Source organism: Colossoma macropomum, unplaced genomic scaffold (assembly GCF_904425465.1).
Source record: "Colossoma macropomum unplaced genomic scaffold, Colossoma_macropomum, whole genome shotgun sequence".
Classification (NCBI taxonomy): Eukaryota; Metazoa; Chordata; class Actinopteri; order Characiformes; family Serrasalmidae; genus Colossoma; species Colossoma macropomum.
In genome coordinates, this window is record NW_023494791.1 from 45,933,642 (window position 1) to 45,960,488 (window position 26,847).

A 26,847-nucleotide genomic window follows, 5' to 3' on the forward strand; every position below is an offset into this window, starting at 1 on the left:
ATTAAAGCCCAGAAGATGCAGCCCAAACAGCACCAGCAGTGAAAAACAAAATACTGGAAATCTCAGGTCATAAATAAACTTTATATTTGTCTTTACTTTAAACTCTCCAAGCTGGGACTGACTTCTTTGGCACTGACAGTATAACATGTTATTAACACTATTTATACTGCATTATATTAACAATTCATAATGTATAATAAACATGGCTATAAAGTGTAATTCAGTGTAATTCATTTTTATAAATATTTATAGCCATGTTTATAATGCCGTATGAATGCATTATAACATGTTATAAATGAGTTTATAGATGCTTATAAATGTGACATTCTTAGAAAGTGTAACCCTAGCTATGTTTATAATGCTTTATGAATGCCTTAAAACATGTTCTGAATAGGTTTATAGATGCTTGTAGACATGACATTCATAGAAAGTGTTACCAAAGTATACATATATTATTATGACTCGCCCATAAAAATGCACAGAAGTGCAGCCAAACTTCAAGATGGCTGCTTCTACAGGTTTTATTTACTCAATTTTGCCGAATTACAAACGAACACCGTGTTTACAGACATGTTTTGTTGAGCGAATAAAGGTGGCGAGAGCACTTTAGTGAGTTGTGGGTTATTTATTTGAACCATAATTTATGGTTCAGCTGGTGGGATAGAGGGTTTGGCAGTAGCACATGGCACCTCTACAGCTAACCCAGCTGTTTACATTCCTGCGAAGACACCATGAATGTGGTGATATCAGATATGGTGAAGAGGGAGGCAATATGAAAGCGAGTGTTGTTGAGAAGAAGAATGAAGATTGTTGGTTCCTTAAAGGAAATGTCAGAACAAATATACTAAAATCGAACAATGAAGAACTATCGATTAATCTCATTAAACCCCAAAGGTTCACTTTTGTGGGCTTCATACCACAACATGTTTAGGGTTCCTACACTCAATAAGATCATTTTTCAAGAGTTCTTTAGTAAAGGGAATGATTCTATTTAGCCCTGCGATGGACTGGCGACCTGTCCAGGGTGTATCCTGCCTTCCGCCCAATGACAGCTGGGATAGGCTCCAGCACCCCACCGCGACCCAGAAGGATAAGCGGTTTAGATGATGGATGGATGGATGGATGATTCTATTTAGAACCATGTGTTCTATATAGATCCTTGTCATGCCTAAATAGTTCTTTGCATGGTGAAATGGTTCTTCAGATTGATGGAGAATGTGTTGTATATGGTGTACTTCAATATACAATATCAAGCTTAATAGAATCCTTTTTGGTGCTATACAGAATCATTACTGTATACAGAACAAAAAGGGTCTATATAGAACCATAAACAACATATTCCCCCACAATCTGAAGAATGCAAAGAACCATATAAGCATGCAAATGGATTTTGAATGTTTGAATGTTAATGGTTCTACAAAACTGAATAACCTTGGTTTGTTGGAGAATGTTGGGTCAGTGAATAGGAGAACACTGGGTCAGTGCTTTAGACAAAAGGTTTGGAAGGTGTTGAGTTGACGTTAGTCTAATTGCTGGACATGGCGCTGGGTCAGCGCATTGGAGAACCTTGGGTTGAAATGTTGGAGAATATCGGGTCAGTATGTTGGACAATGCTGTGTCAGCGGGCTGGAGAACATTTGGTCAGTGCAGTGGAGAATATTGGGTTGGTATGTTGGAGAACATTGAGCCAGTATGTCGGACAATGTTGTATCATTGGACTGGAGAAAATTGGGTTGGTGCATCACTATGTTAAAGAACAATGGGTCAATGCAGTCTCCTGGAGAACACTGGGCTGATATGTTGGAGAATACGGTTGTTTTTGGGTTGGTCTGAGAACATTGGGGCAGCATGTTAGAGAATGTTGGGCCAGTATGTTGAGGAACGCTTGGTGAATGGCCAGAAGAATTCTGAGCCAGTGTGTTGGAGAACGTTCTTTGGGTGCATTGAAGAAAACTGGGACAATATGATGGAGAATGTTAAGTCAGTGTGATGGAGAACATTGTGCCAATCAATACGTGGGAGAATTTTGGGTTGTTTTTTTGGGGAACTTTGGGTCAGTATGTTGGAGATTGTTGGGTCTGTATGTTGGTCAGTGCTCTGGAGAACACTGAGAACTGTTCCCTCCACTCACACCCATCCATCCTTCCTTCCACCCAATCCCCCAATCACCCCTCAGCCACAAGGAATCAACAGGCCTGGGGCTCGCCCCTCTGCGGGGGGATGATTGGGACAGCTGAGAGGAAACGGAGACCACTGGGTGGCTAAAGCATTCCTGACATACCACAGCTACCAACAGAAAGAGGGGCTGCTTTTGGGTTGGGGCTGGAAATGGGGGTGGGGAGGCATTATGGGTGTGTGGCATTCAGATGTTTGTGGTTGACATGTATACTTGTTGAATGCCGTCTTCCTTTCGCCTCGAGATTAGCAGAAACTTCATTCTTTTGTGTGCTGCTCATGAAAAATGACCATTTTTAAAGTACATATAAACATTTCTGAGTGCCCAGCAGGTTATGTTCAAAATAACCAATGTCCTTCACTCAGCTTGGTAGTCATCATTTGTGATTGTGTTAGAAACTAACTGGCTGTGAACATGTAAAGAGTTGCAGTAGAGACATTGAAACAGACATTTCTTGCATTCGATTGTGCATTTTTTCTTTGAATTTGATGAATAATTGAATGTCAAATGAAATTTTTAAAGTCTTAATCAGAAGTGCTACTAAATTTTAGGAATACTATACTATATGTCTGAAATTGGTAGATGCCTGCTCATCCAAGATTTCTTCCGAAATCAAGGGTATTAATGGGCAGTTTGCTGCAGTAACAGCCTCTACTCTTCTGGGAAGGCTTTACACTAGATATTGAACATTGCTGTGAGGATTTGATGAGCATTAGTGAGGTGAGGTCCTGATGTTGGATGCTCAGTTCTGGATCAAACACTCCTCCTTTGGTCCTGGATGGAGCTCCATCACACCAGAGAACCCAGTTTCACTGCTCCACAGCCCAATGCTGGGGGGGCTTTATACTCCTCTAGCCCACACTTGGCATTGGGTGTGGTGATCTTAGGCTCATGTGCAGCTACAGAGCGTCCCATTCAATGCTGGGTCAATGCTTTTCTAGGGAGATACATTTATTATTTGGCTGATTTCAGTAATTACAGTGAATGGATATGTTTTGACATATATTGGTATTTATATATCTGAAAGAACTCTTGGCTGGTTATAAAACGATTCTATTTGGCCAACCTGACGACTTCCAGCCACACTTTCACTTTTGAAACTCAGCCAAGCAGCTCAGGTGTGCCATTCATAAAGCTTGCATAAAAGACAACCTGAATAAAAGAGACTGCAGCGCTGCTTCCTGAGGTTTTGTGACTTGTTGGATGCTTGGATCAAAATGCAGTGGCAAAGGACACCGGTGGCATGTAGAGACAAGCTCGGTGTGCTACAACTATCATCTGTTTGTCTGTGGGAAGTTCCAGCCCAGAGCCACTGTAGATTGTTATCAGATGGCATAGAAATCAGAGTTTGGTTTAATTAATGGCAATGAGGCACAAAACAAAATTGCCTGTTACCTACATACCATAGAATTCAATTACCTCACCATGAAATACTTCCTTACCTGGGAAAAACCATTCTTCCTTCCACAGAGCCACCCTGGCAGTTGGCTCATTGTGGAAACCTCTTCTCTAGAATCAAATCAATCATGTTGTGTGCAGTGTTTGTTGTACACACTGGAAAATTTGACTGAAATCCATTATTGTTTATCCTTCATTTGACGTCTGTCTACACAGAGACTCCATAACACGTACTAGCATTGAATAGCAAGTGTAATATGTAGTACTTGAGCATTCACATGCAGCTTGTTAGTATTCGCACAGCAACATGAAGCAAGAAACACTATATTGTAAATGACATTTTAAGAAATAAGTATGAATTATGTAAGAAGTGCCCCCTCGAAGCCCCAGAATGTATGATGTAATGAAACCTGATGATGCTACAGAAGTATCATAAAAGAGAACAATTTTATTTAAATAATAGTTTAAGACAAATCATTATATTCTTTAGAATAATTAAAAAAATTGATGTCCAGATTTTTTTTTAAATGTCTGACATTTCCACCAGTGACAAATTAAAAAGACGATTAGAGCTAGGCCTTCAGTTCAGACCATGAACGTCAAAATTCGTACTTCTACAATAATGCTACTTTTCGCTAGCACCACTACGGGATTCTAGTAGTATGTTAGCACTTAGCTAGTGTCAATTCACACGAACATTTTGTTCATGGCCGTTCTAGATTAAATCAAGCTTGTGAAAGACATTTCATGTTTGATTTGAAGCTTCTTATATTTTTTTCAGTAAAGAGTTCTGACATAGAGCTGCCGCTGTTTTCCATTTCTAACAACTGACCGAAACTTGGTATGACTACAGCTCGGATTTACAGTTAGTGACGTATCTAGAACTACTAGAAGGCTTATACTGTGTTCAAAAAATCGTCCAAAATGCCCGTCAACTGGGAATTTCGCTGCTCAAACCATCTCGTCTGCTTTTAAATGATATTTGCTTTAGACCATTCAACATACAGAGACAGTAGATGGTTAAATCTGTAACGTTATCCGTAAAGTTCTGTTGTTTCGAGAAGGTAAATACAAAATGAATGCCAAGTCAAACACAGCATAGAAGTGACACTTTTCCCACCCACAGTAAATCAAAATGTGACTGGTTCCTTCCGCTGTTACTTCCTAATTATGTTGGTAGTTAATCTACTGTGTAAGGCCTTCTGTCCAGCTCCTGAAGGCCTAACCAATGGGAGTGCTCACTTGGCTGTATCCACCTAGATACCACACAGAAAACAATCCTGATTGGATCATATTCCAAGAATTTAACCCTTTTATTTTTAACCAAAACGTACCAATTAGTTTAAATACGACACGCCTGATGATTCTATTAAATTAAAATTATTCGCAAAATTATTGATAGAAATAATTAGGGCTTCTCTGAAAGTCTAGAAGGCCCTGAGGGTTCCCCACTGATTTCAACATTCAGTTAAAAATTCTCATATGTAATCCAAGTCATAGTTAAGTCTTAGCATGGATATTCTCATATATCAGTTATATTGCAATAGTTTGCATTTTTTGTTTCATATGTTGTCAGTGAAGCGTTCAAAAACAGGCCAGATTGGGAACCAAGACAACACTTAGCCAATGTTTTGCTAAGGCGTGATGCTTTGTCCTAATGCTAACCTGCTTCAACAGATGTTCCTCCCATTTTTTTAAGCGCACACATCTGTAATGTTTCTTTTAATATTTGGTCCTTATTAGTTCCATTTCTTCCATTATCTGACCTATTGTAGCACTTCATGAGCTGCTAGCCAATTACTTGTAGTTTTTAACTGTTAATTAGCTACATAAGAATCAATGCTAAGTTGTAGGTGTTGTTGTTCGTGCAGAAAGCCCCGTCCCCCCTGACCTGCCTTCTGTGCTAGGATTGGTCAGTAGTTCATACAAGTGGTCCAGTAAGCCCCACCCTCTTTGGCTCAGGACTAAACAGCAATTCACACAAGCCCCGCCCCCTGTTTTGGGCGGGGTGGCTTTCTTGAGGATGAACCACCAGCCAGTCAGTCCTCCTCGCGCAGGGCGCCATCTACCCCCAGCCAAACCCAGCGCACGAGGCGGTCCCTGTGGGCGTGGCTTCGAGCTTCACAAATACACACAGCAGCATCTCCTCACCCTCACACTGCTCTCACCGTGGACACGGGCGGATGTGATACCCAAGCTTTCTGCTACAAACTGCGCTCCTTCTACTTAAAGGGAGAGAAAAACGAGCTGATCTGAGCTTTTTGGGGGGGTTTAATTTTTGAACACCTGTTTCATTTTTTTCCCCCGTTTTTTTCCCTGAGTTTTGGGTTCATTAAGGAGCCAAAGGAAGATGGGTGCTCAGTTGACTAAGGGCGAGGCTGAGACTGCAGCAGCTAAAGCCAACGGCCAGGTAGGATTTTATTATTATTATTATTATTATTATTATTATTATTTTTTTTTATTTTAGCTGCTTTTTCAGAGTTTTCTCCTCTCTCTCTCTCTCTCTCTCTCTCTCTCTCTCTCTCTCTCTCTCTCTGCTCGTTGTGCGTCTGCATCGGCTTCTTTCTTCTCACAGAGGGACCCTGTTCATCTTCATTTTGAGTCAGTTCGCCTTTAATGGCTTCCAATTCCTGTAATTAAATCTCCAGTTGCCTTTTTTCGTCACATTGGCTCATTTTAAACGTGGCTCAGTTGACTCGGTTGATATGAGTCCTCATGCTGAGGATCCTACGCTTGGATATTTGTCTGGGCTTTTAAAAAGACTTTTAGGGGAGTATTTTGAGGGGAGTGGTAGTGTAATTTTTCGACCGTTGTTCCTCATGAATGGACGAGGCAGCACACAGTTTATCATCGTTGTTCTGATGGCGCTGAAACTGGCAACCTCGCTTTTAGAACAAAAGGGCGCAAAGCATGCAAATGAAGGGGCTGCGGAGGGGCACCCACACACCGAGCTGCAGCTACAGGCCAGAAAACACACAGAAACATGCACAGCTCAGTGCATTTTACACCGAGCTCTGCAGCAGCGGTTTGAACTCGCTTTGCTTTCCATTGCAGTGCACGAGTTTCTGGTGATAATGTGGGTTTGAACTGCGCTGATCGCTGTGCGTCTCTCTCTCTCTCTCTCTCTCTCTCTCTCTCTCTCTCTCTCTCTCTCTCTCTGTGAGTGTGTGTGTGGTAAAATCATCTGTACACTTGCATGGAATTAATTCGGCCTTTTCTCTGGGAATAAAAGCCATTTCTCTGGGAATAACAGCCCTCCTCTAGAGCAGCAGCCCAAAGGCTCCGAAATCACACGACGCCCTTTGGCTCTCAGTTTTGGACCCTGGGTGTTAGTGGACGCGTGTCGTCGTAGTCTTTGTTTCGTCCAGTTGAGAATCTGCACGGACCCACAGCGCCCCCTTCTGCCCAGATGGCGCGATCGCAGCAGCGCACCTTGAAATGCAGCGACACTCGCGGCCAAAGCAGGAACTACAAGCTGTAATATTAATTATATATAAACAAATGCACGTTCCACTCGACCAAACAGTACATGAAAATAAAATGAAAAATACATAATTAAGCTATAAATGAGTAAATGAATTAGTTAAGGAACCTTTGTATTTTTATTTTGAGGGGAAAAATAGCGCCACATAGGCCAAAAGCTATCAAATAATGGAATAAAAATTAAAATCAAATTAAAACATTTAACAAATTAATTATTAGTTTTGTCATTTTTGGGCTTCTTTTTGAATGAATTTTGAAAGTAGTTAAATGTTTTGATAAATAGACCAAAAGAAATAAACTTTTTACATGAACTTCTCATGTAAAGTTGCCATTTTCGAGATAAAAGTCCAAATAGCGACAATGTTTTCTATTTTTTATTTAATTTTGAATGTGTATTTTCATATGAGATTTCTGTTTGTACTTTGTCTATCAGACATCACAATATGACAGTGTCACTACACACCACCACCGATTTGGACAGCAGCCAACATTACTTGCATCATGCATGCCTGTTGGCTGTTGCTGTTGTCGCCTGCGGCATGTCTGAACTTTACATCTGTAATGTTGTTTACTGTGTAGTTGGGAATAAGGGGCTAAATACTTTAGCAGGAGAGCTTTATGGCTGTTACACTGTGACCCTGTCATTCAGTTACACCAACAGGCATGTTTTCAGGTTTTGAGTCTTAGCACTTATTATCCAGTAACCACTTTAGATTTTTCCGGTAAACACAGTGGATTCGTTTTGTAGTTGTAGCATAATAAAAATTGGGACCCACTGACCGTTCCTCAGAGTTTACGGGATTAAATCATTAGAAATGTCGCCCAGAATCACTTCTTGACCACTATTGACTGGCATGATGTTCTAACACTCCTCCTCTGATTTTATCTCCAGGAGAACGGCCATGTCAAAACTAACGGAGATGTGTCGGCCAAGCCTGAGGGAGAGGCGGTAGCAGCCGACGGCAACGGGACCGCCGAGGTCGCCAAGGAGACGACGGAGGCCGGAGACACAATTGAGGCCGCGCCCGCGCCTGCTACGGAGGCAGAGGCCCCTAAAGCGGACAGTGAGGCAAGCAAGGAGGCCACCAAAAAGAAGAAGAAGTTTTCTCTGAAGAACTCGTTCAAGTTCAAGGGCATCTCGCTGAAGAAGAGCAAGAAGGGCAGCGAGGACGCAGCGGAAGGGGCTGCATCACCCACTGTGGAGGAGAACGGCCACGCCGCCAAGGAGGCCAAAGAGGAGGAGCCGGCTGCCGAGCCCGCCGCGGAGACCACCGAGGCAGAGGCAGGGGCTGAGGCTGAGGCTGAGGCTGCGGCGCCGGTAGAGGCTGCTCCAGAGGCAGAGGCGGAGGCTAAGGCAGAGGAACCTGCCCCAGCAGCGGAAGCCGCACCCACAGAAGAGAGCGCCAAATCCGAGGAGACTCCCGCTGAGCCTGCGCCTGCCACGACCGAGGAGCCCGCCGCGGAGTGACCTCGCTTCCCTACCGCGACTGGACTGTTCTCCCTTTCTTCCGTATTTTTTGTTTTTTCTTTTCTTTTTTCTTTTTTTTTAAGATTGAAATATATAAAAAATATATATATGAGACTTGTGCCACGTTATTTGAAGTTACAGCAGTTACTACAGAGAAGACGAGCCAATGAAAAAAGCTCCATACAGCCACTAAGTTCACTGCCTGTTTCCTCATTCCTCCTCTTTTGCCAGAGCTTCTACCCCAGAGCTCTGCTACTGTGGACGAGCGTCGGGCTCGGATGCCCCCTGTTTTTAAACGTACACATCAGGACTGCGGTGGGAGAAAAGATGCGGCGGATGTTGTCGGAACGGATCGGGAACACGTTCCCGGAGTAACGGTCTCATAACCCTTAAACAGTCTTGGTTTTTTTCCCCGACTTGGCTCCTTGGATACCGGTGGCAGACGAGCAAGTTGACGAATCGTCATTGGTAAATAAATGACGGTTGATGGACAATGTGAAGCCTCTTAAACTAGCTTTTTTGTTGTTTTTAAAAGCTCTACATTCCTCCGTTTTTACCCCTGAAAAACAAAAAAGCAAGTATTTCGTGCTGTGCTGAGAGTCAGAGACTTCGGAGAGTGGATGGTTTTTAGATTTAGTCTGGTTTTTAATGGCTTTTTTTTTTCTTTTTCTCCAGTTGAAAGCTCGTCAGCGCTCTCCCGTGTCTACATCTCCGAGTATGACGTAGGGGTGTACAAAAAAACCACTGCTTTTATCAGCTTCTTCTTTTTGTTTGTTCGTCTCTGTATATAATTTTTGTCTTTATTTTGCTAACATTTTCAAATGTTAATGGTTTTATTGTACGATCAAGGGCAAATAAATGTTGGATCCTCATTCTTTTTCGCCTTTTAGATTTGTTTCTTTTCAGGAAACTGACTGAAAACCTCATAAAGGAGACAATTTTAGGCTTAATATTTTATTTGCGAAAGTTCATAGTGATATCAATCACGTTTGTGGTCTAAGCCGATCTCTTAAGGTTTGCTTTAGTTTAAATTGACCAAGTGCATGCGGAGGATAGGACTTTTTAGTGCATGTATGTGGCAAAGATGTGGTAGTTCCATGCAACTTGCCAGAACAAATGTTTTAGCCACACCCACTGGCTCAAAATGCATAAATTAGTTTTACCTTTGCATGCATTATTTAATGTTATTTTACCATTGTGTGCAAAATTTCAAGTAAAGAGCTGTATCAGTAGGTCTACAATTGGAGGGGCTAAAAAGCTATGGCTGCATGTACAGCCATACTCATTAAAATGTGCATAATTTCAATATAAAACACATGAAATTAACGTAATCAGTGGCAAAACTACATTAAATGAAAAACACTGTTATTGTGTTGATGTAATAGATTCTATTCATGTGTTGTACACATTTAAACCAAGTATATTCAGTGCATCACTTTATAGTGAACCAGCCCGGCATTCCAATTCGGGAATAGAAAGGCATTCCCAGATGTCAGTTCCACACCTGCCATCTTGTGAAAGGTTCTCATCAGTGGCATATCTACTAAGGGAGCCATGGCCCTCCTAAAATCTTTATTGGAACCTCCAATTCCAGCATAACTGACCGGTTAGCGTCCATCAGTCAGTCTCAACGTATGTTTATCACCCTCTTATTCATGATGCATCCTTGGGAACCTTTTTTAAACTCTGCAACATCACAAATCCATTAAATATAACTACAGTTTTAAAAAAGGCAGTTAACATCAGCATTCAGGTTAAAGTTCGATGCTAGCAGGTGGAGTGGCAGAACCCTAGTTACGCCACTGACTCTGATTCTTAGGTTCTACTGAGGAGCTTACAGAACTGTATCACGAGAGGCTTTTCCATTTTTGGTCATAGAACTACAGTGAAGAGCTCCCTGCATCATCTCCACAAGAGCCTTTAGCTAACCTCAGGTAGCCATGTGTAATCCCTTTATCGTTTGTGCATTCCAACTGCAAGTGATGACACTAATTTAGTAAGCATTAGCTAACATTAGGGGCGTGTCTATGGGTGGGCTGGAGTGGGCGTTGCCCACCAAGAGGAATCAACTGGCCATCCAATGAAAACTCATTCATAGGTTTTATTATCAAAGCTAATTTTGTCATTGCTCATCAAAAAATGCACTGCTTTTCTACTGGCTTTGAAAGTCTCAACGTTTTGTTGTTGCCCACCCTAATAATTCAAATGGCCACCCAAAGATGAGATCCTAGAAACACCTCTGATTGGTTCCAGCAGTCAGTTGAAAAGAGTTGAAAGCGGCAGGAACGACAGTCACAGAACAAAAGGTAACGAACTGCACCACAATCATCACCCCACACAATGTGCACACGAGCATCAACACAAACCAGAACCCTTGGAACAATGTGTTCTGGTCAGATGAACCTAAAACAGAACTATCTGGCAATAATTGAGCTCATCATGTTTGGAGAAAGAAGCGTTGATCCCAAGATGACCCACAGGGAAGTACGAAGGTGGGAGCATCATGATCATGAGGCTGCTTCTCTGCGAACAGTATGTCATCGAAGGAAACATGACTCAATCGATTACCAAGATATATGGCTTTTGTTTCTCAATTTAAAGTGTTTTTCACACTGGGGCCCATAAGATCCTTCTGATTCTCAGAAGGGTTTCACTGAGAAGTCTACAAAGCTGTGAGAGCCTTTTCCCTTTTTCTACAGTGAAGAGCTCCCTGCATCATCTCCACGAGACCCTTTAGCTAACATTAGATAGCCGTTATCGTCTGCATGCAGTTGCAAATGATGACGGTAGACATTAATAAATCGCTGTTGTCAGAATAAAACCTTGTATCTCCAAAATGGTAACTTTACAGGAGAGGGAAAAAACATACTTTACTTTTAACGTAAGTCAATGGAACCAGAATTTTTTCCAAGTAGTTTTGGGCCGCTTCATTTGGTCCGTTCATCATGAAATTTACATACAATGTAAAGGACAATAAGCATTTTCAAAATATGTCAAAAACTGAAAAGCGACAAAAATGGAGATACGATGTTTTGTTCCGACAGCAGCGAAATATTAACTTGTTAACATTAGCTGACAGGCAAAGGGAAGGTAAGTATAGTGTTGGCCAACAGCTGTTACAGCCTTTTTTTCCACAAACGATGAACATGTCCTTTTCAACAACCAACTGGAATACTGCCAAGGCCATAACTAGCATGTAGTCACTCAGTGTGGAAGCAGTGACGTCCTGATGACGTGGTGGCCTGCTGTGCTGAAAAGCTTGCATCACAAAACTGGTTCTCAGCTGAGCTCAGAACAGCTGTGGTTAAGCATAGAAGCGTAGACATACCGCCCACCATGTTTAGCTTTGGACAAGATGTTACACCACCCAGAGTGTCTTATTGAGATGTTCAGGTCTGCGACACACATACTATAGTCTAACATCTGGCACAGCTAGGCTGTAAATGTGAGGATTTGTGAGGGAGATTCTGTGTGTAAAATGTAAACCTCATTTGATTTCCAACCTTTTTAAACTACTTATAACATAGCTACCTAAATTAGCATGCTATGGCCCCATGTGTCAAACATAAGGCCCACGGGCCAAGTGACACAGCCCTATTTGGCACATTCGGCACCTGTAACACAGTCCTATTCAGCCCGCAAAATTATTTTAATTTTCTATTCTTAGTAGCTCGTATGACTCTGATATTTACTACAGTCCCCAGCATGCACTGCAACGTAATGTGCATTCTGATCGCCTTCGCCCAGCAGCAATCTGTGGGCCTGCAGCTACTCAAAAAGAAAAGATGCCTGGTGTCTAGTTCAGGCAAATAGGCAGTTTTTAAAAAACTACCTAAAACACTTTCATTTTATTTAGAATTTTTTTGGAATAAGTATTCAGTGCCTGATGCTCTTTCAGTGATTGAGTTTGACACCCCTGCTATAACCTATCTGCAGTTTAGGCTACAAGATCAGTGGCAAATACATTAGCAAAAAGAACTTAATGGCAATTCAGTGGTGCGTTATATTACTTACTCATATTACTACAAGCATGAGAGTTTACTGTTAACTAGTATATTTGTGGCGTAGTGTCATTTAAAGTAACAGTACTACTTTATGGCAGAGTGGTAGAATGAGAAATTACATTATATAAGTGAGTAAAAACGCGTATACAGATACTTTTTGTTATTTAACATACTTCCAGTGCATATATCTATATATCACGTAATGTCTTTTGTACTTCCGCACAAAAGTATAGATTCATAAGCCTAAATGAAGATATGTTCAAACAGTGAAATTGACAGGGAAAGAAGTATTCAGACACTATTAACATATGAATAACTGTAAAGGTTACAAATAAATCACTGCTGTCGGGATAAAACCTCATATCTCAATTTTTGTCATTCTCCAGTTTGGCATAGTTTGGAAGTGTCTGTTGTCCTTTACATTGTGTGTTAATTTTAATGATGAATGGACCAAAAGAAAAATGTCTGGTTCCATTGACTTACATTAAAAGTTTTATTTATTTTTTTTATTTATTTAAGTTTTTTTCTTTCTCCTGTAAAGTTACCATTTTGGAGATATGAGGTTTTGATCTAACAGTAGCAAAATACAAATGAAGTTCTATGTTTTAATACAAATATATTAATGTATTCTGTTTATTAAGATGAATTAGAACCCATGCAAATGCGCCTGGTTGGAGTCATACATGCCTAAAAAATAGTTCTTCAAGGATTCTTTAGTAAAGAAAATGGCTCTATATAGAACCATGAACACTCAAAGAACCCTTTGCATGATTTAAGGGTCCTTTGCATCATTAAAGAGTTCTTTATATTGATGGAGAATGTGCTGTGGATGGTTCTATATAGAACCTTTTTGGAAATGGTTCTTCTACTGTTATGATGTCAAGCCTGTAACAACAGAAGAACCCTTTTTGATGCTATATAGAACCCTTTAAAAAAGGCTCTATATAGAACCACGTACAGCACATTCTCCATCAGTTGAAAAAACATTTTCACAATGCAAAGAACCTTTTAATCATGCAAAGGATTCTTTGACTGATCATGATTCTGTATGGAACCATTTTCTTTACTAAAGAACCTTTGAGGAACCATCTTTTTTAAGAGTGTACTAATAGTAAGCCAGCACTTTGTGATCTAAGTAGGCGTGACGGTTCATAATAAGAGAGAAGTTCACTCAGGTACTCAGGGGCCGTTCAGAGCTTTATATGTCAGTGAAAGAGTTTTGTACTGAATTTAACTGGCAGCCAGTGTAGGTTTGATAAAACTGGGCTGATACGCTCAAAGTCTTCTTTTTAGCACTAGTTTTGTTGTAAATATTACTTTTTCATCCCAAAACTCTGACGTCGTACATTGCTATAGCAAACTTGAACCACCAGAGGGCAGAACAAGACAGCGTTAATCAGGCAAATCAAATTAAGAAGAAGTGCGGAACGTAAAAACAGTTTTTTTGCTCATACATAATTTCGATCACGGGTTAAAAATCTAGGATTTATGTGAAACGGTACGTTTTGGTGATCATAAAACCGCAGTAGCTGCGAGTACCTTGGGACAGCGAAAGAGTTTTCTGAGCTGTTTAAGTGTGAAGATTTAAAAAAAACACAACTGAACTACAAATCCCATGACCGGGTGCCGACACCGCTTCGTAGAAAGTGTGGCCGTGACGTCATCAGTCCGACTGGAATTGTAGTCCTTTCTAAGGAAACGCTCGTAAAACGTTTATTTCTGTTTTTTTACTGTCAGTTCGGCATTTGGGACATTGAACCAGTGTCAAATATAGCAGAACAGTGAATACTGACACGGCACATTACGCTATATAATCTATAATGTGCATCACGACTAATTCAGCCTGTGTTTTTTGAAGACAAACAGCAGGGGGCGCCCTGATGAGTTTCGATTTCCATCCTATATATATTCCCGAATTTGATTTGAGTTGCACGTTTCGTGTAGGAGCTGTGAGCCTTTCGACATGAAGAGTAAGTATAAGAAAAGCCTTTTTATCCTCGTAAAGCCGAATGTGGAGCCTGAGCACTTTAGGATTTTGAGCCAAAAATGCATTAAGACTGTGTGAGGACGTTTAACTTATGCTCTACTCTAAAGGGTTGTACTGGTTTGCTGACTCGCTAGCCCACATGTTTTAATATGTTTTTTTTTTTTATCTGTCCGTTTTTCCCTTTCAGAGGTGTTGACTGTGGTTGGGATTACAGCAGGTGCAGGTAAGGTTTCAAACATTTCGACATGTAGGTTCTCCCCAGTGAACTGCAATGCAGCATCTATCACTGTAGAAAAGCATCCATCAGCGTGAGAAGTGAGTTTATTGGGCTCTTTTCTTCTCTTTTTGGGATGCTTTGGGTCTAAAACGCTGAAGTGAGAGGTGAGAGCAAATGCAAAAAGTAAAAATGATAGAACTAAATAGTAAAAAAGAAGATTATTTTCCTCACAGACGCACTGAAAATTTCACTTTAGTACCTGAGAGTAAGAAAAATAAGTAAATAAAACTACTAAAGTTATATACCCACAAATGTTGTTGTGGGGCCATATTACATAGTCACCCTAGCAACTTTAGTTAGGACTAAATTTAGGACAGCTATTACAGAACAACAGTTATTAAGGTCATAATCTTATCCTAACTCCAGATGAGAAAACAGTATTACAGAAACTTCTTAAGTGTGAAATCTTATCTGCTTAGTCACCCTAGCAACTTTAACCTAGTTAGGACTGAATTTGGGACAGAAGCTGTTACAGAACAACAGTTCTTAAGGTCATAATCTTATCCTAACTCCAGAAGAGAAAACAGTATTACAGAAACATCCTAACTAGACTAAATCTCCTAATTTCAGTCCTAACTTTCAGATAAACCCCAGAGAGTCTCGACCTCTGTTTGAACCGTCTGTTTCTATTGTTTTGTGCAGTGACAGGCAGCCCAGTTCACTGTAGGTAGCATAATAACGCTACATTTATCTACACTGAAAACGGAGCTTTGACTTGAGTTTTTTTTTCTAACAGCGTTTTAAAAACCTCAGACGCTGCAGACACAAACTCTCCGGGAAATGAAACTGAAAGTGTGGAGCGGCGACGCCCTGATGAAACAGCACGACACGGAGTTTTTAACTTTGTTTATCGCGCTTTAGTTTCGTTTGACCCTTTCTGTACATCAGAAACGGTGTGTAGCTGCCTGGCTAACGAGCTTCATTACTCTGATTACGTATTTACGTTTCAGCTGTGGGCGCGGTTGCTAGGTAACAGACATGCCAGTCGATTGTCGACCGCGATGGAGTAAGTTAAGGTTTCTTAACTTGAGATAAGACGCTGTAAGATCTTAAGATCTTAAGTCAGAACTTAAGAGAAAAAGATACACACATATACATATATAATACATATCTACAGGCCCAGCCAGCAACACTGGGGCCGTATAACAGAAACTTGTATATGTTATAAATATATTTATATATAAACACATACTTTTAATGTAAGTCAATGAACACATATTTTTTTCCAAAGTCATTTTGGCTCTTTTTTTTTGGTCCATTCATTGTGAAATTTACACACAATGTAAAGAGCAACAGGTATTTAAACCTATGTCAAAAACTGAAAAATACGGAGCCCCGCTGGCGACATCCTGTATAAATAAAAATAATGCTTAGTAAGGCGTGGGAATGAGATCCTAATGTGTGGCCACGACTTAGTAAGCCGTGATCTCGTTCCCACGCCTTACTAAGTCACGCATTATTTTTATTTATACAGGATGTCACCAGCGGGGCTCCGTAGAAAAACGACAAAACTTGAGATACGAGGTTTTGTTCTGACAGCAGCGATATACGTTCATATCCCCACACTGGCGCTGCATCTCAAACGGCTTCCTGCTGCCTACATAGAGCTTTATGTAGGAATCTAAACACTGCCTCCTGCACCCCAACAGTTCATAATATAGCTAAAATATGTTCATTTGGGATTCAGGCAACATCCTCGACAAATAGTGCACTGTTTGGCTGTAGAAGCTAGAATTTTAAAACTTACATAGAACACTGTTTAGGGAGTACAGAGCCGAGACTCAGTCTGGGTTTGACGCTACTTCTGACTGAAACACGGAAATTTGAAGTATGTAAGACATTGAAGTGACATCCTGTAGACTTTTACATTGCTGTTTTACAGCCAATCATATGGTAAGAACTTCAGTTCAAAGCTGTGATATTAATGATGGAGTTGTTTAGCATGTTTGCTATCTTTTAGCCTGTTAGCTAGCTGACCCGCCCAGTTCTAGTTGAGCTGCAAGCCCCTCAGTTTAAACAAAAACAGGTTCTCGTTTCCTCAGTACACTCGGTGCTCCATGACAGCAGCATTAGAGTAAACATTATTCCATTAACAGCAGAAGGATTTTTCGAGGCGCAGTAATACACAGTTCAGTTGTTGTGAGGCAGTTGGTGTACATATATTGAGCATTTTACAACGGCTTTGAACATGGCTCAGCCAATCAGATTCCACAACCGTAACGATCTGTTTTACAATACCGAGCCGAGAGCTGGCCTTAGCCCTGTGTTTTCCACTTTGTTTTGTATGCTGCTTTGAGTTTTCGAGTGAAGCGAAGTACCAGAACCTCGAGTCCTCCGAGTTTCTTGGGAAACCCCCACATCACAGTATTCAAAGCGCAGGACGTTATTACATTATCTGATTTTTTTAAGTATAAAAAGCGATATTATGCTGTTTTAGGGGTTCAAAACAGCTCTGCATATATGTTCCCATCATGCACCTCAATCCACTTGTGTTTTAATGACGCACCACCAAAACCAACAGTTGGCAAAGGAAGCAGTTCGGCTCGCCGTAATGAAAATGCAGTGTTGACAGTGTTAACTGAATGAAACATAAAAATACAAACTCTAAAACAAGCATGTGTACGTCTTTAATACATTCAAATGATTTCAAAGCGCAGATCTTTTATATATACTTTATTTTTAGCAATTAAACAATCCTAAAATCTAGGGGGTGCTGCTGTACCCTCAGCACCCTTACTTCCTGCATCCGTGGGGTGGATTGTTGTTTTTTACTCTTTTTATTTTCTATGAATGAGTCAAGAGAATAAAACCGGTGTTGAATGATGCTCTACTTTTCTGTGTTTTGCAGCCTCTGCAGTGTTGCTGGCTCCTGTTGCTCTCACAGCAGCAGGTTTCACCTCCGCAGGAATCGCTGCAGGTTCACTAGCCGCCAGCATGATGTCCTCAGCTGCCATAGCCAACGGGGGCGGAGTCGCTGCCGGCAGTTTGGTGGCTGTTCTTCAGTCAGCAGGTGGGCCGCTGCGTCATTACCAGTCAGTCCATCAGTTAATTAGTATGATTGTAGCAGCAAAGATAGGTAAACGTTTCTAACAGCGGAACAAAACTGGAAGGCTAAATAAAAGAGAAGATCCAGTGTAGCTTCGTACCTCCTGCACTCTTTTAATAGGAGAGAAACGGAACAAAACTTGAACAGGAAACAACATAATCAGTCTGTGAAGTAGAACTGCTGATACAGCACTTCACTCTGCTGGCTGACACGGCTAACAACAACAAAAAGAAAGGCAGTGACTCTAAACTGTAAAGTTTTTGCCCACACGGAGCAAATATTCACATAATTTATGTACGACTGCTGACTTTTGTATAGGCCTCTGAACACGTGCAGCATTCTGTAGTTGTTATTATTATAAAATTAATCATATTTAGCTCCGTCTTTCAGTTTACATTGGTTTTGAGTTTTAAAAATAATCTGATAATGAATATGCAACTCAATTTGTAATTTAAAAATAAAGCCTCACCATCAAAATTCTTGCACTTTCAGCTCACAGACACTCCAGACTAACAATTTCTGAAAAGATATCTACAATTTCACTTGTTTTCAAGGTCTTTATAAGTAAGAAGTTACAAATCTAGGTAAATTTTTGGTCAGAAATGACCCAAATTCATAAAGATATCAAATTTCTATTAGCATTTACATGTCAAACAATGGCATATCTGAGTAGCCCAGGGCTTCCTGAAAATAACAACATATGGCATGTGTGAGTGTCTCATGTAAATACTTGGTCTAGGGTTCTAAGGGTTAAGCCATTTCTCTCTATTGGAAAAAAAAGAAACGACAGTTTCAAAAACTGATGCTTTGGTAAAGAATAAGTGTTTTGTTGTAACAGCAAAACCGATAGTCTGTTGTTTTCAATGGAGTGGCGACCACCCCGAGCAGTCAGCCAGATGTTTCGTCAACTTTTCATATCAGTCAGGGTGGTGAAATAAGCCAGAGGTTAAAATTTTAGGCGCATCTAGTTTTGTACAAAGCATCCACCTGCCTTTTTCCACCTTAAAGGGGAATTCCACCCAAAGTGTCTGGATAATTCAGTGGTTGAGATGTAAACAAAGTCATTCAGAGTGGTTTGGTGTGAAATGGTTGATTGTAGAGATTTCTTTACAGTCGTGGTGATAGGAACCAGGGGTCGCCATGACTACAACACAAATATAGCCATTCTTTTTATTATCCAAAACGACCAGTGAACCTACACGAGTCTTCTGAGCTTTTATATGTAATGTTCATAGTGCTAAAATGTTGGAAAATCTGAAAAAATAAGTGTTATTTTGCCTTACAAAGCCCTGCACGTATCCCTCCAATGAATGGATTAAAATAAATGAATTAAAATATATTTTAAGCCAAAACTTAATCAAAAAACTATCATAGGACAGTGTGTCAGACATCAGGCAGTGTATATCTAACCATTTCATGTAATAACTTTCTGAGAGGGAGCTTTTAGAGGTGGACGTCTGGTTCCTATCACCACAACTGTGAACAGTTCTGACTCTGTAGTTTCTCTCTTAACCAATTAATTATGTAGAATTTGTGAAAAATTGGTGGAGTTCCCCTTTAAGTAAACAATCAACAGCTAAAGCTCTCCTCTGATAATCGCCCATTTCACCTGTCACGGTCACCATGGCAACGTTTTCATGACTTCATCCAACCGCTGTGGCACAGCACCACTCTCAGGATCGTTTGTTGTTGTTGTTGTTGTTGTTGTTGTTGTTTTGTTTGTCCTGTGTAAATGCAGCATTAGTGTTGTGTATAGTGTGTTAGTATAATATACTAATGTGTTACGTCTTCTGTTAAATTTGATTAACAAATAAATTATAGTTTCAGTTGATGATTTAATTCATCATTAAATTAGATGTAAGTGATCGTTAAACAAAATCCTCTGCTAGAAACAACACATTACACCAAGTGTGAGTCTATTTCTAAACATTTGTCCCCTCTGCTCCGCAGGTGCTGCAGGCTTGACAGCAGGTATGACAGCAGCTGTAGGATCTGTAGGTGGAGTAGTAGGTGGAGTGGTAGGTGGAGTAACTGGATGGGTGGTCAACAAAAAGCCCCCAAAACCTCCCTCCTCTCCACCTCCAGACCACAAGCAACCAAACCCACCAGACCACAAGAGTGAATCTTCATCCAGCGAAGATGAGGATGACGATGGAGGGCCTTACAGCTGGCCTCCTTCTACAGAGCTGCAGAAGTGATATGCAGTGTCTTACAATAAAGCTTTTCATGTTTTTTTTTTTTTGTGCCACAACATAGACATGTCATTTTGTACTATTGTGAGTCACAATAAACTCTGAAACTATAAGACGTGCCTTGTGTCATGTGGAACAATCTGTATCCCAGTCAACATTCGGCCATTGAATCAATGCTGAAATCAAATACACAGTTTAAACTTTCCACCAATTTGTGTTTCTCCATAATTTAATGGTTAAGATGTAAAGAAGGTCATTCTGAGCGGTTTGCTGTGAAATGATCCATCCTAGAGAAACTGACTCAGATTTCTTTACAGTGGTGGTGAAAGGAACCAGAGGTCGCAAATATAGCCCTTTTATAAACTAAGTATATATAACTATACTAAGAGTTTTTGTATGCAGTAATAAAATATAAAACATAGTGGTCAGTCTGAGCGCTGTTTCACGTCCCAACTCTCCTCCCTTTACAAATACATTTTAGGCCAAAAGCTGATCTCCGATCTGTCATAAAACAATGTCTTTGGCTTCGGACATCTTCATTACCATTTCGTACAGTTAGAAATGAAGGTTCTGTGCAGGTACATTTTTCGTTCATCAAGGAACAAACAATGTAAATGTTCCCTCAAAGGTACAACAGTGGTTTTAAGGTCCAGTTGTGAACCTTAAATAAGTTTTTCCAGGTGAAAAGTTCGTATTTGTACCTTTTCATAACCAAATGTTTTAAAACAGAACAGTAAAATAAAAGCCTGGAGATGAGACGGGGTGTGTGGAGTCAGTGCAGCTTAGGAACTATCATTTCAATGGATTGTGGTTCAGTTATGTTCCCTGTCTAAAGGTACTGAGATGTACCCTTGAGGGTACCAACTGACAAGAGGGGTACTGCCCCAGTGACAGTTTAGTACCTTTATTTCTGAGAGTGTACAATAACTTTACGTAAGGGAGATTTTGGAGGTACTAAACTCTTCAGACGTCCGGTTCCTAACAGCACAATTCTCTCTTGGTAGCTAAAAATGAAAGTTCTTCAAGGGTTCTTAAAAAAAAAAAACACTCGGAGAACCATTTGTGTGATTAAAGTGTTCTTTAGATTGATAGAGAATGTGTTGTAGATGGTCCTGTATAGAACATTTTTGAAAAGGGTTCTATATCGCATCAAAAAGGGTTCTTCTATTGTTACATTCTTGACATTAATTACAGAGGAACCCCTTTTTTGTGCTATATAGAAAGGTTCTATATAGAATAATCTACAGCACATTTTCCATACAGGACTTGGGACTCGACTTGAGACTTGGCTGTTCTGACTTGGGACTTGAATTGAGACACAACTGTCTTGACTCGGGACTTGACTTGGGACTTACCCTGAGCTGGTTTATAAGGAGCCTAGCCTCTTCCTATTTCCCCCGTTATATCAAAAACATGACTGCAAAACTCAAAAAAATAAATGGGGGTGAATTGAGCTACATGGCTAAAAAGAAAAAGTTAAAATAGTTTCTAATCACTCACCCAGAACTTTCCTTTAATTTTCGAAAGCAGAAGGATGTATTTCACTAAAAAAGCAAAGAAATCTCACCTGTATGTTTCCTTTTTCTACAGCAAACGGGTTTTGGGCAGCAGGACACTAACATTACTGCTACTGAGTGCTGATTAGTTGGCAAGCAGAGCAGCTTATTGGCTGTTTGCGCTCACTGACGTCATGATGGACCTGAGGCAGCGTTTTAAACCCCTGTAACTCGAGTTTAAAAGCTCTTAAAAAATATAACAGCGGTGTTAAAATGTTTTGTGCTGTTTAGTGTTCAGGAAATAAATGTTTTTCTTTTACATTAAAAATGTTTAAGCATTTATAAACTATGCTATTGCTTAAATGCTCCATCTTAACCCGTTCATTTTGGACTCGCTCGGGAGCGCCCTCTAGAGTTTGAGAAACCCGGAAGACATTACAGAGTGGTAATTCTCCTTTCTACAAGTTCTCTGGACTAACTTGTTATTTGCAACTCAGTGACTTGTTCCCAGCTCTGCTGTATAAATGAATTTGCCTCACCAAATATTACCTTTTCATTTCAAAACTCTCGTACAAGTCTTATATTGCAACAGCAGCACAAACAACATTAATAAGGGCAATAAAATGCAACTGAACTACAAATCCCATGGCTCATTGCCGGCGCTTCGAGCGAATATGTGGCCGTGACGTCATCCGCCTGACCGGAGTTGTAGTCCGTTTTGAGGAAGGGAGTTTCTGTTATTGTTATTGACGGTGTGTTGAAGCTGTGAGCCTCTCAACATGAAGAGTAAGTGTCAGAAACGGCTTTTTATCCTTATAAAGTGAATGTGGAATGAGTCTGAGAGAAAATGCATTAAGATACGACTGTATTTCCATTAATATGCTCTTACTGTGGGGTGTTGTGCTGTTTTTCTTATCTGTCCGTTTCTCCCTTTCAGAGGTGTTGACCGCGGTTGGGGTTACAGCTGGTGCAGGTAAGGTTTCTGTATAAAATAAAATTATTTGACAAAATGAGCCTCAAACCTTTTGACACATAGCTATTTTATGTTATCCAAGGGTTATTTAGTAAAGGCTATGGTTCTATTTAAACCATGTGTTCTATGCACCCTTAGCAAAAATGGTTCTATATAGTACCAAAAAAAGGTTCTTTGGCTTATAACAATAGTGGAACGCTTTTCAAAAAGAGCTCCGTATAGAACCATCTACAATACATTCTCCATCAATCTGAAGAACCCTTCTACGATGCAACAAACCCATTAATCATACAAACTGTTCTTTGAGTGTTCATGGTTCTATTTAGAACTATTTCTTTACAAAAGATCCCCTTTGGTCACCGCCTTTTTTAAGTGTATACAGAACAGTTTTATGCGTAAATCGTTCTTTGGTGAAATGGGGCTTCAGATTGATGGAGAATGTGTTGTATATGGCTCTGTATAGAACCAAAAAGGGTTCCTTTATTGTAATGATGTAAAGCTTGTAATTGTCGCTACATAGAACCATGTTCAAAACCGGCTACAACACATTCTCCAGCAATCTGAAGAACCATTCTCCCATCAATCTGAAGAACTATTTCACCATGCAAAGTACCATTTAAGCATGAAATGGTTCTATATAAAACTCACTGGTCAGAACAGAAACATTCCCTTTACTAAAGAACCACTGAACCATCTTTTTTAAGAGAGTAGAACTGCAGTGCAGCATCTGCCACTATAAAAGAGCATCTCTGAGCATATAAAGTTATAAAGTGAAGTTAGTTGGACTTTTTTTTCTCTCTTAAAATTAACTAGAAAAATAACTAGAAAAAATGATTACATATGTCTGTATATAATATATATATATATGCAAATATTTGTTGTAATACAGATAGAACTTGTTCTGAAATCTTCAGATCCATTAAAAGTACGTTCTGTGATGTTGCGACGTTTGTTTTAAACACATCTGACCGCACTAAAACCATTGTGATGATCATGGAATAATATTTGACTGGTTTGTGTTTGTCAATCCTACTGTAAACAAACTATGTTACTTTCACACTAACTAATATTAATAATATATTCAATTATTTATTAAACAGTAGTGTATCTTATATTGTATTTTGTCATTAATTTAGCAGCTCTGCCTCACATTGTATCTATTTCTTTAACATGGAAAAATCACTTGGCTTATTGCTTTTTTACACAATCACATAAGTTTTCTCTTTTATTTTCTATAAATGAGTCAAGAGAATAAAACTGGTCTTAAATAATTCTCTAATTTTCTGTGTTTTGCAGCCTCTGCAGTGATGCTGGCTCCTCTTGCTCTCTCGGCAGCAGGCTTCACCTCCGCAGGAATCGCTGCAAGTTCTGCAGCCGCCAGCATGATGTCCTCAGCTGCCATAGCCAATGGGGGCGGAGTGGCCGCTGGCAGTTTGGTGGCTGTACTTCAGTCAGCAGGTGGGCTGCTGCGTCAGTACCAATCAGTCCAGCAGTTAATCGGTTAATCAGTATGTTTGTGGTAGCAAAGTTGGCTTTGTTACAGTGTTTGTTACAACATTTCTTACAGCGGAACGAAACCAGAAGGCTAAATAAAATAGATGATCTAGTGTAGCTTCAAATCTCCTGCACTCTTTTAGTAGAAGAAATCAAACAGAACTTAAACAGAGAAGAAAGTAATCAGTCTGCACGTCAGGGCCTAAACCATTTTTCTCTATTGGAAAAATTTTCAATTTCAAAAATTGATGCTGTAAAAATGTACAGAATGTTTTGTTGTATGTACATTTTTTCTCCAGAGGCAAAATCGGTCAGATGCTCACGGTTAAAAGACTCAAAAGAGGCTTTACTGTTTAAAGGACATTCCACAGACATAGTCAAGAAACAGGCGAGGACCAGAACAGAGCCTAAAAGGAACAAACAGAACAAACAACAAATCCAAGCAGACAATCAAATAGACAAGCAAATAGCGCTCAGTAGCTCTAGAGAAAGAAGCAACACCTCACAAGGATCTCATCTAAAGCCTGGGCTTAAATACTAAACTAAAGCTACGTTCACATTACAAGCCTCGTTGCTCAAATCCGATTTTTTTCCTCAAATCCGATCCTCTGACACGATGGTTCTCGTTTAGGTAAGTGATTCAAATCTGTCATTAATGTGACGAACCGGCATCCTGAAATGACCCTCATGAACACATCCTACTCAGTAACGCGCATCATCAGCACAAACTAACGAGCAGAACGAGCTTCACTGTGAAGATAATTAACTCTGATCAGCTATTAGCTTCATTATTAGAGCGAGACGAAGGAGAAAAAGGTGAGATGAGCTGCTTTTCCACCGTTTACAGGCTTTAACTTCTGTTCGGCGCTGCTGCCATGGTCACATTAGGGCAAAAAATCGGATTTGTTCCACTTAAACCTGGTAATGTGAACGTAGCCAAACACAAGTAACAGAAAACAGGTGAGGCATATCAGTACTCTGGTGAAGCTGATCGATGATTGGTTGATGGTTGTGGTGTGGCAGTCACGTGATCTCCCAGGGAGTTCTGGGAGATGGAGTCCATGGAAGAGGCAGGGTTAGAGGGATGCGTGACACCGAATTTGACTGGGTCCTGTGCATTACGATGCTGTTAAGGAAAGGAAATGTGAATATTGCTGCATACATGCTGCTTGCAAGCAAGCTAACACTCTTGCACATTGCAGTAATGTTGCATGAAAGTGCTATTAAGCTTCATCACTATTAAATACCAACACCAGCTACTCAGACTGTTGGCTACCACTGCCTGAACAATTGAACTACTACACTCGACAAAGCTTTCTGGCTTTTGTAGGGTAGTTGGCTGAGGTTACCAGCCTTTTAATGTGAATGCACAGCAGCGTTAATGCTGCAGTTACATACTGGCAGTTGCAAAACTTTTTTTTCAAGAGTGGTGACTTAAAAAGTCTCCCACCTTGAATAGTCAGCTGGACAGTCCATCCGAGTTCAATTTTAAGTTAAGAGTTAAATTTTTTTCAACTTTTAACATAACCTGTGGAGGTGAAATAAGCCAGAGGTTAATTTTATGATAGCTGTGGTGAAGTCCAGGTGCTTCCAGTGTTGTGCGACAAAGAAATATCTGCCTTTTTCCACCTTAAAGCAGCATTATGTAATATTTTTTTTAGCATTACTGAGTAAGAAAGAAGACGGATTTGGTGGGTGTTTTTCAGACCGCATCATATGTTTTTATGTATTAACGTCATACGCACAGGCTTAAAAAGAAGGTCAGGCTCGATGTTTAGGTCTCAAATGCAAAATCAGCATCATACTGCTGAAGATATGATGACAATAGTAGATAATTCACTCACATCCTAAGTTTTTTTCAGTGCTAACTTGTAAATGCAGCATTAGTATTGCGTATAACGTGTTAGTATAGTGTATTAATGTATTGCTTCTTCTCTGTAACTGTAATTAATGTACAATTATATGTTGTACTTGTAGATGCGAATTTAATTGACCATTAAATTCGCCGTAATTAATAGCTTTAAAAATTCCTCTGCCTGCAGCAAGACTTGTGAATTCCAAAGCCAAAACTTTCTTCACTCTCTTTTGCAGGTGCTGCAGGCTTGACGACAGGTATGACAGCAGCTGTAGGATCTGTAGGTGGGGTGGTAGGTGGAGTAACTGGATGGTTGGTTGGACGTGGCAAAAACTGATCCCACCAGACCACCAGACTGAATCTTCATCCAGCGGAGATGAGGATGAAGACGAAGTACCTTTAAACTCCTTCCAGCCAGCTGCAGAGATGATTTACAGTGTCTTGCAGTGAAACTTTTCGTATTTTTGCTTGACACAATACATTTAGACATCGCCTGACACAATGAACTCTGACACATTATGACGTGCCTCGTGTCATCATGTGGAACAGGTCATGTCCCTTACATATATAAATAAATATTATATCCCGGTCAGCATTCAGCCGTTGAGTCAACGCTGAAATCACATACATGACCATAATTTAAAAGTTCCACCTATTTTTACAGTTTCTTCATAACTGAATGGTTCAGATTTAAACAATACATACAGAGTGGTTTGCTGTGAATTGCTCCATCCTATAGAAAGAAATCTTTACAGTGATGATTAATAAAATAGTGGTAAATGTGGGCACTGTTTTACCTCCCAACTCTCCTCCCCTTACAAATACATTTCAAGCCAAAAGCTTATCTCAAAACTGTCAAGTGTCTCTGGGATCAGGCATCTTCATTACCATTTCATACAATAACTTTACATGAGGGAGATTTTAGAAGTATTAAACTCTTCAGACGTCTGGTTCCCAATACCACAGTTCTCTCTACGCCCCAATTCCGTTTCTTATTT

At 40.1% G+C, this 26,847-nt stretch overlaps 3 protein-coding genes across 3 annotated transcripts; all 3 read left to right on the top strand.

The window, feature by feature from the left end:
* The first annotated feature begins 5,714 nt into the window (after positions 1-5,714).
* Positions 5,715-9,400, top strand: marcksl1a (MARCKS-like 1a). Its single transcript, XM_036575165.1, has 2 exons — positions 5,715-5,984; positions 7,950-9,400. The coding sequence occupies exons 1-2, from the start codon at positions 5,925-5,927 to the stop codon at positions 8,523-8,525; spliced, it is 636 nt and encodes a 211-aa protein (XP_036431058.1). The 5' UTR covers positions 5,715-5,924; the 3' UTR covers positions 8,526-9,400.
* A 5,000-nt stretch (positions 9,401-14,400) lies between these two features.
* On the top strand, positions 14,401-20,144 carry LOC118810982 (interferon alpha-inducible protein 27-like protein 2A). The gene is made up of 4 exons (XM_036575166.1): positions 14,401-14,499; positions 14,704-14,739; positions 17,642-17,803; positions 19,790-20,144. Exons 1-4 carry the CDS (start codon positions 14,493-14,495, stop codon positions 20,035-20,037), a joined length of 453 nt encoding a protein of 150 aa, XP_036431059.1. The 5' UTR covers positions 14,401-14,492; the 3' UTR covers positions 20,038-20,144.
* A 2,075-nt stretch (positions 20,145-22,219) lies between these two features.
* LOC118810983 (interferon alpha-inducible protein 27-like protein 2A) lies at positions 22,220-26,635 on the top strand. Its single transcript, XM_036575167.1, has 4 exons — positions 22,220-22,313; positions 22,465-22,500; positions 23,797-23,958; positions 26,086-26,635. Exons 1-4 carry the CDS (start codon positions 22,307-22,309, stop codon positions 26,184-26,186), a joined length of 306 nt encoding a protein of 101 aa, XP_036431060.1. The 5' UTR covers positions 22,220-22,306; the 3' UTR covers positions 26,187-26,635.
* The last annotated feature ends 212 nt before the right edge of the window (positions 26,636-26,847 follow it).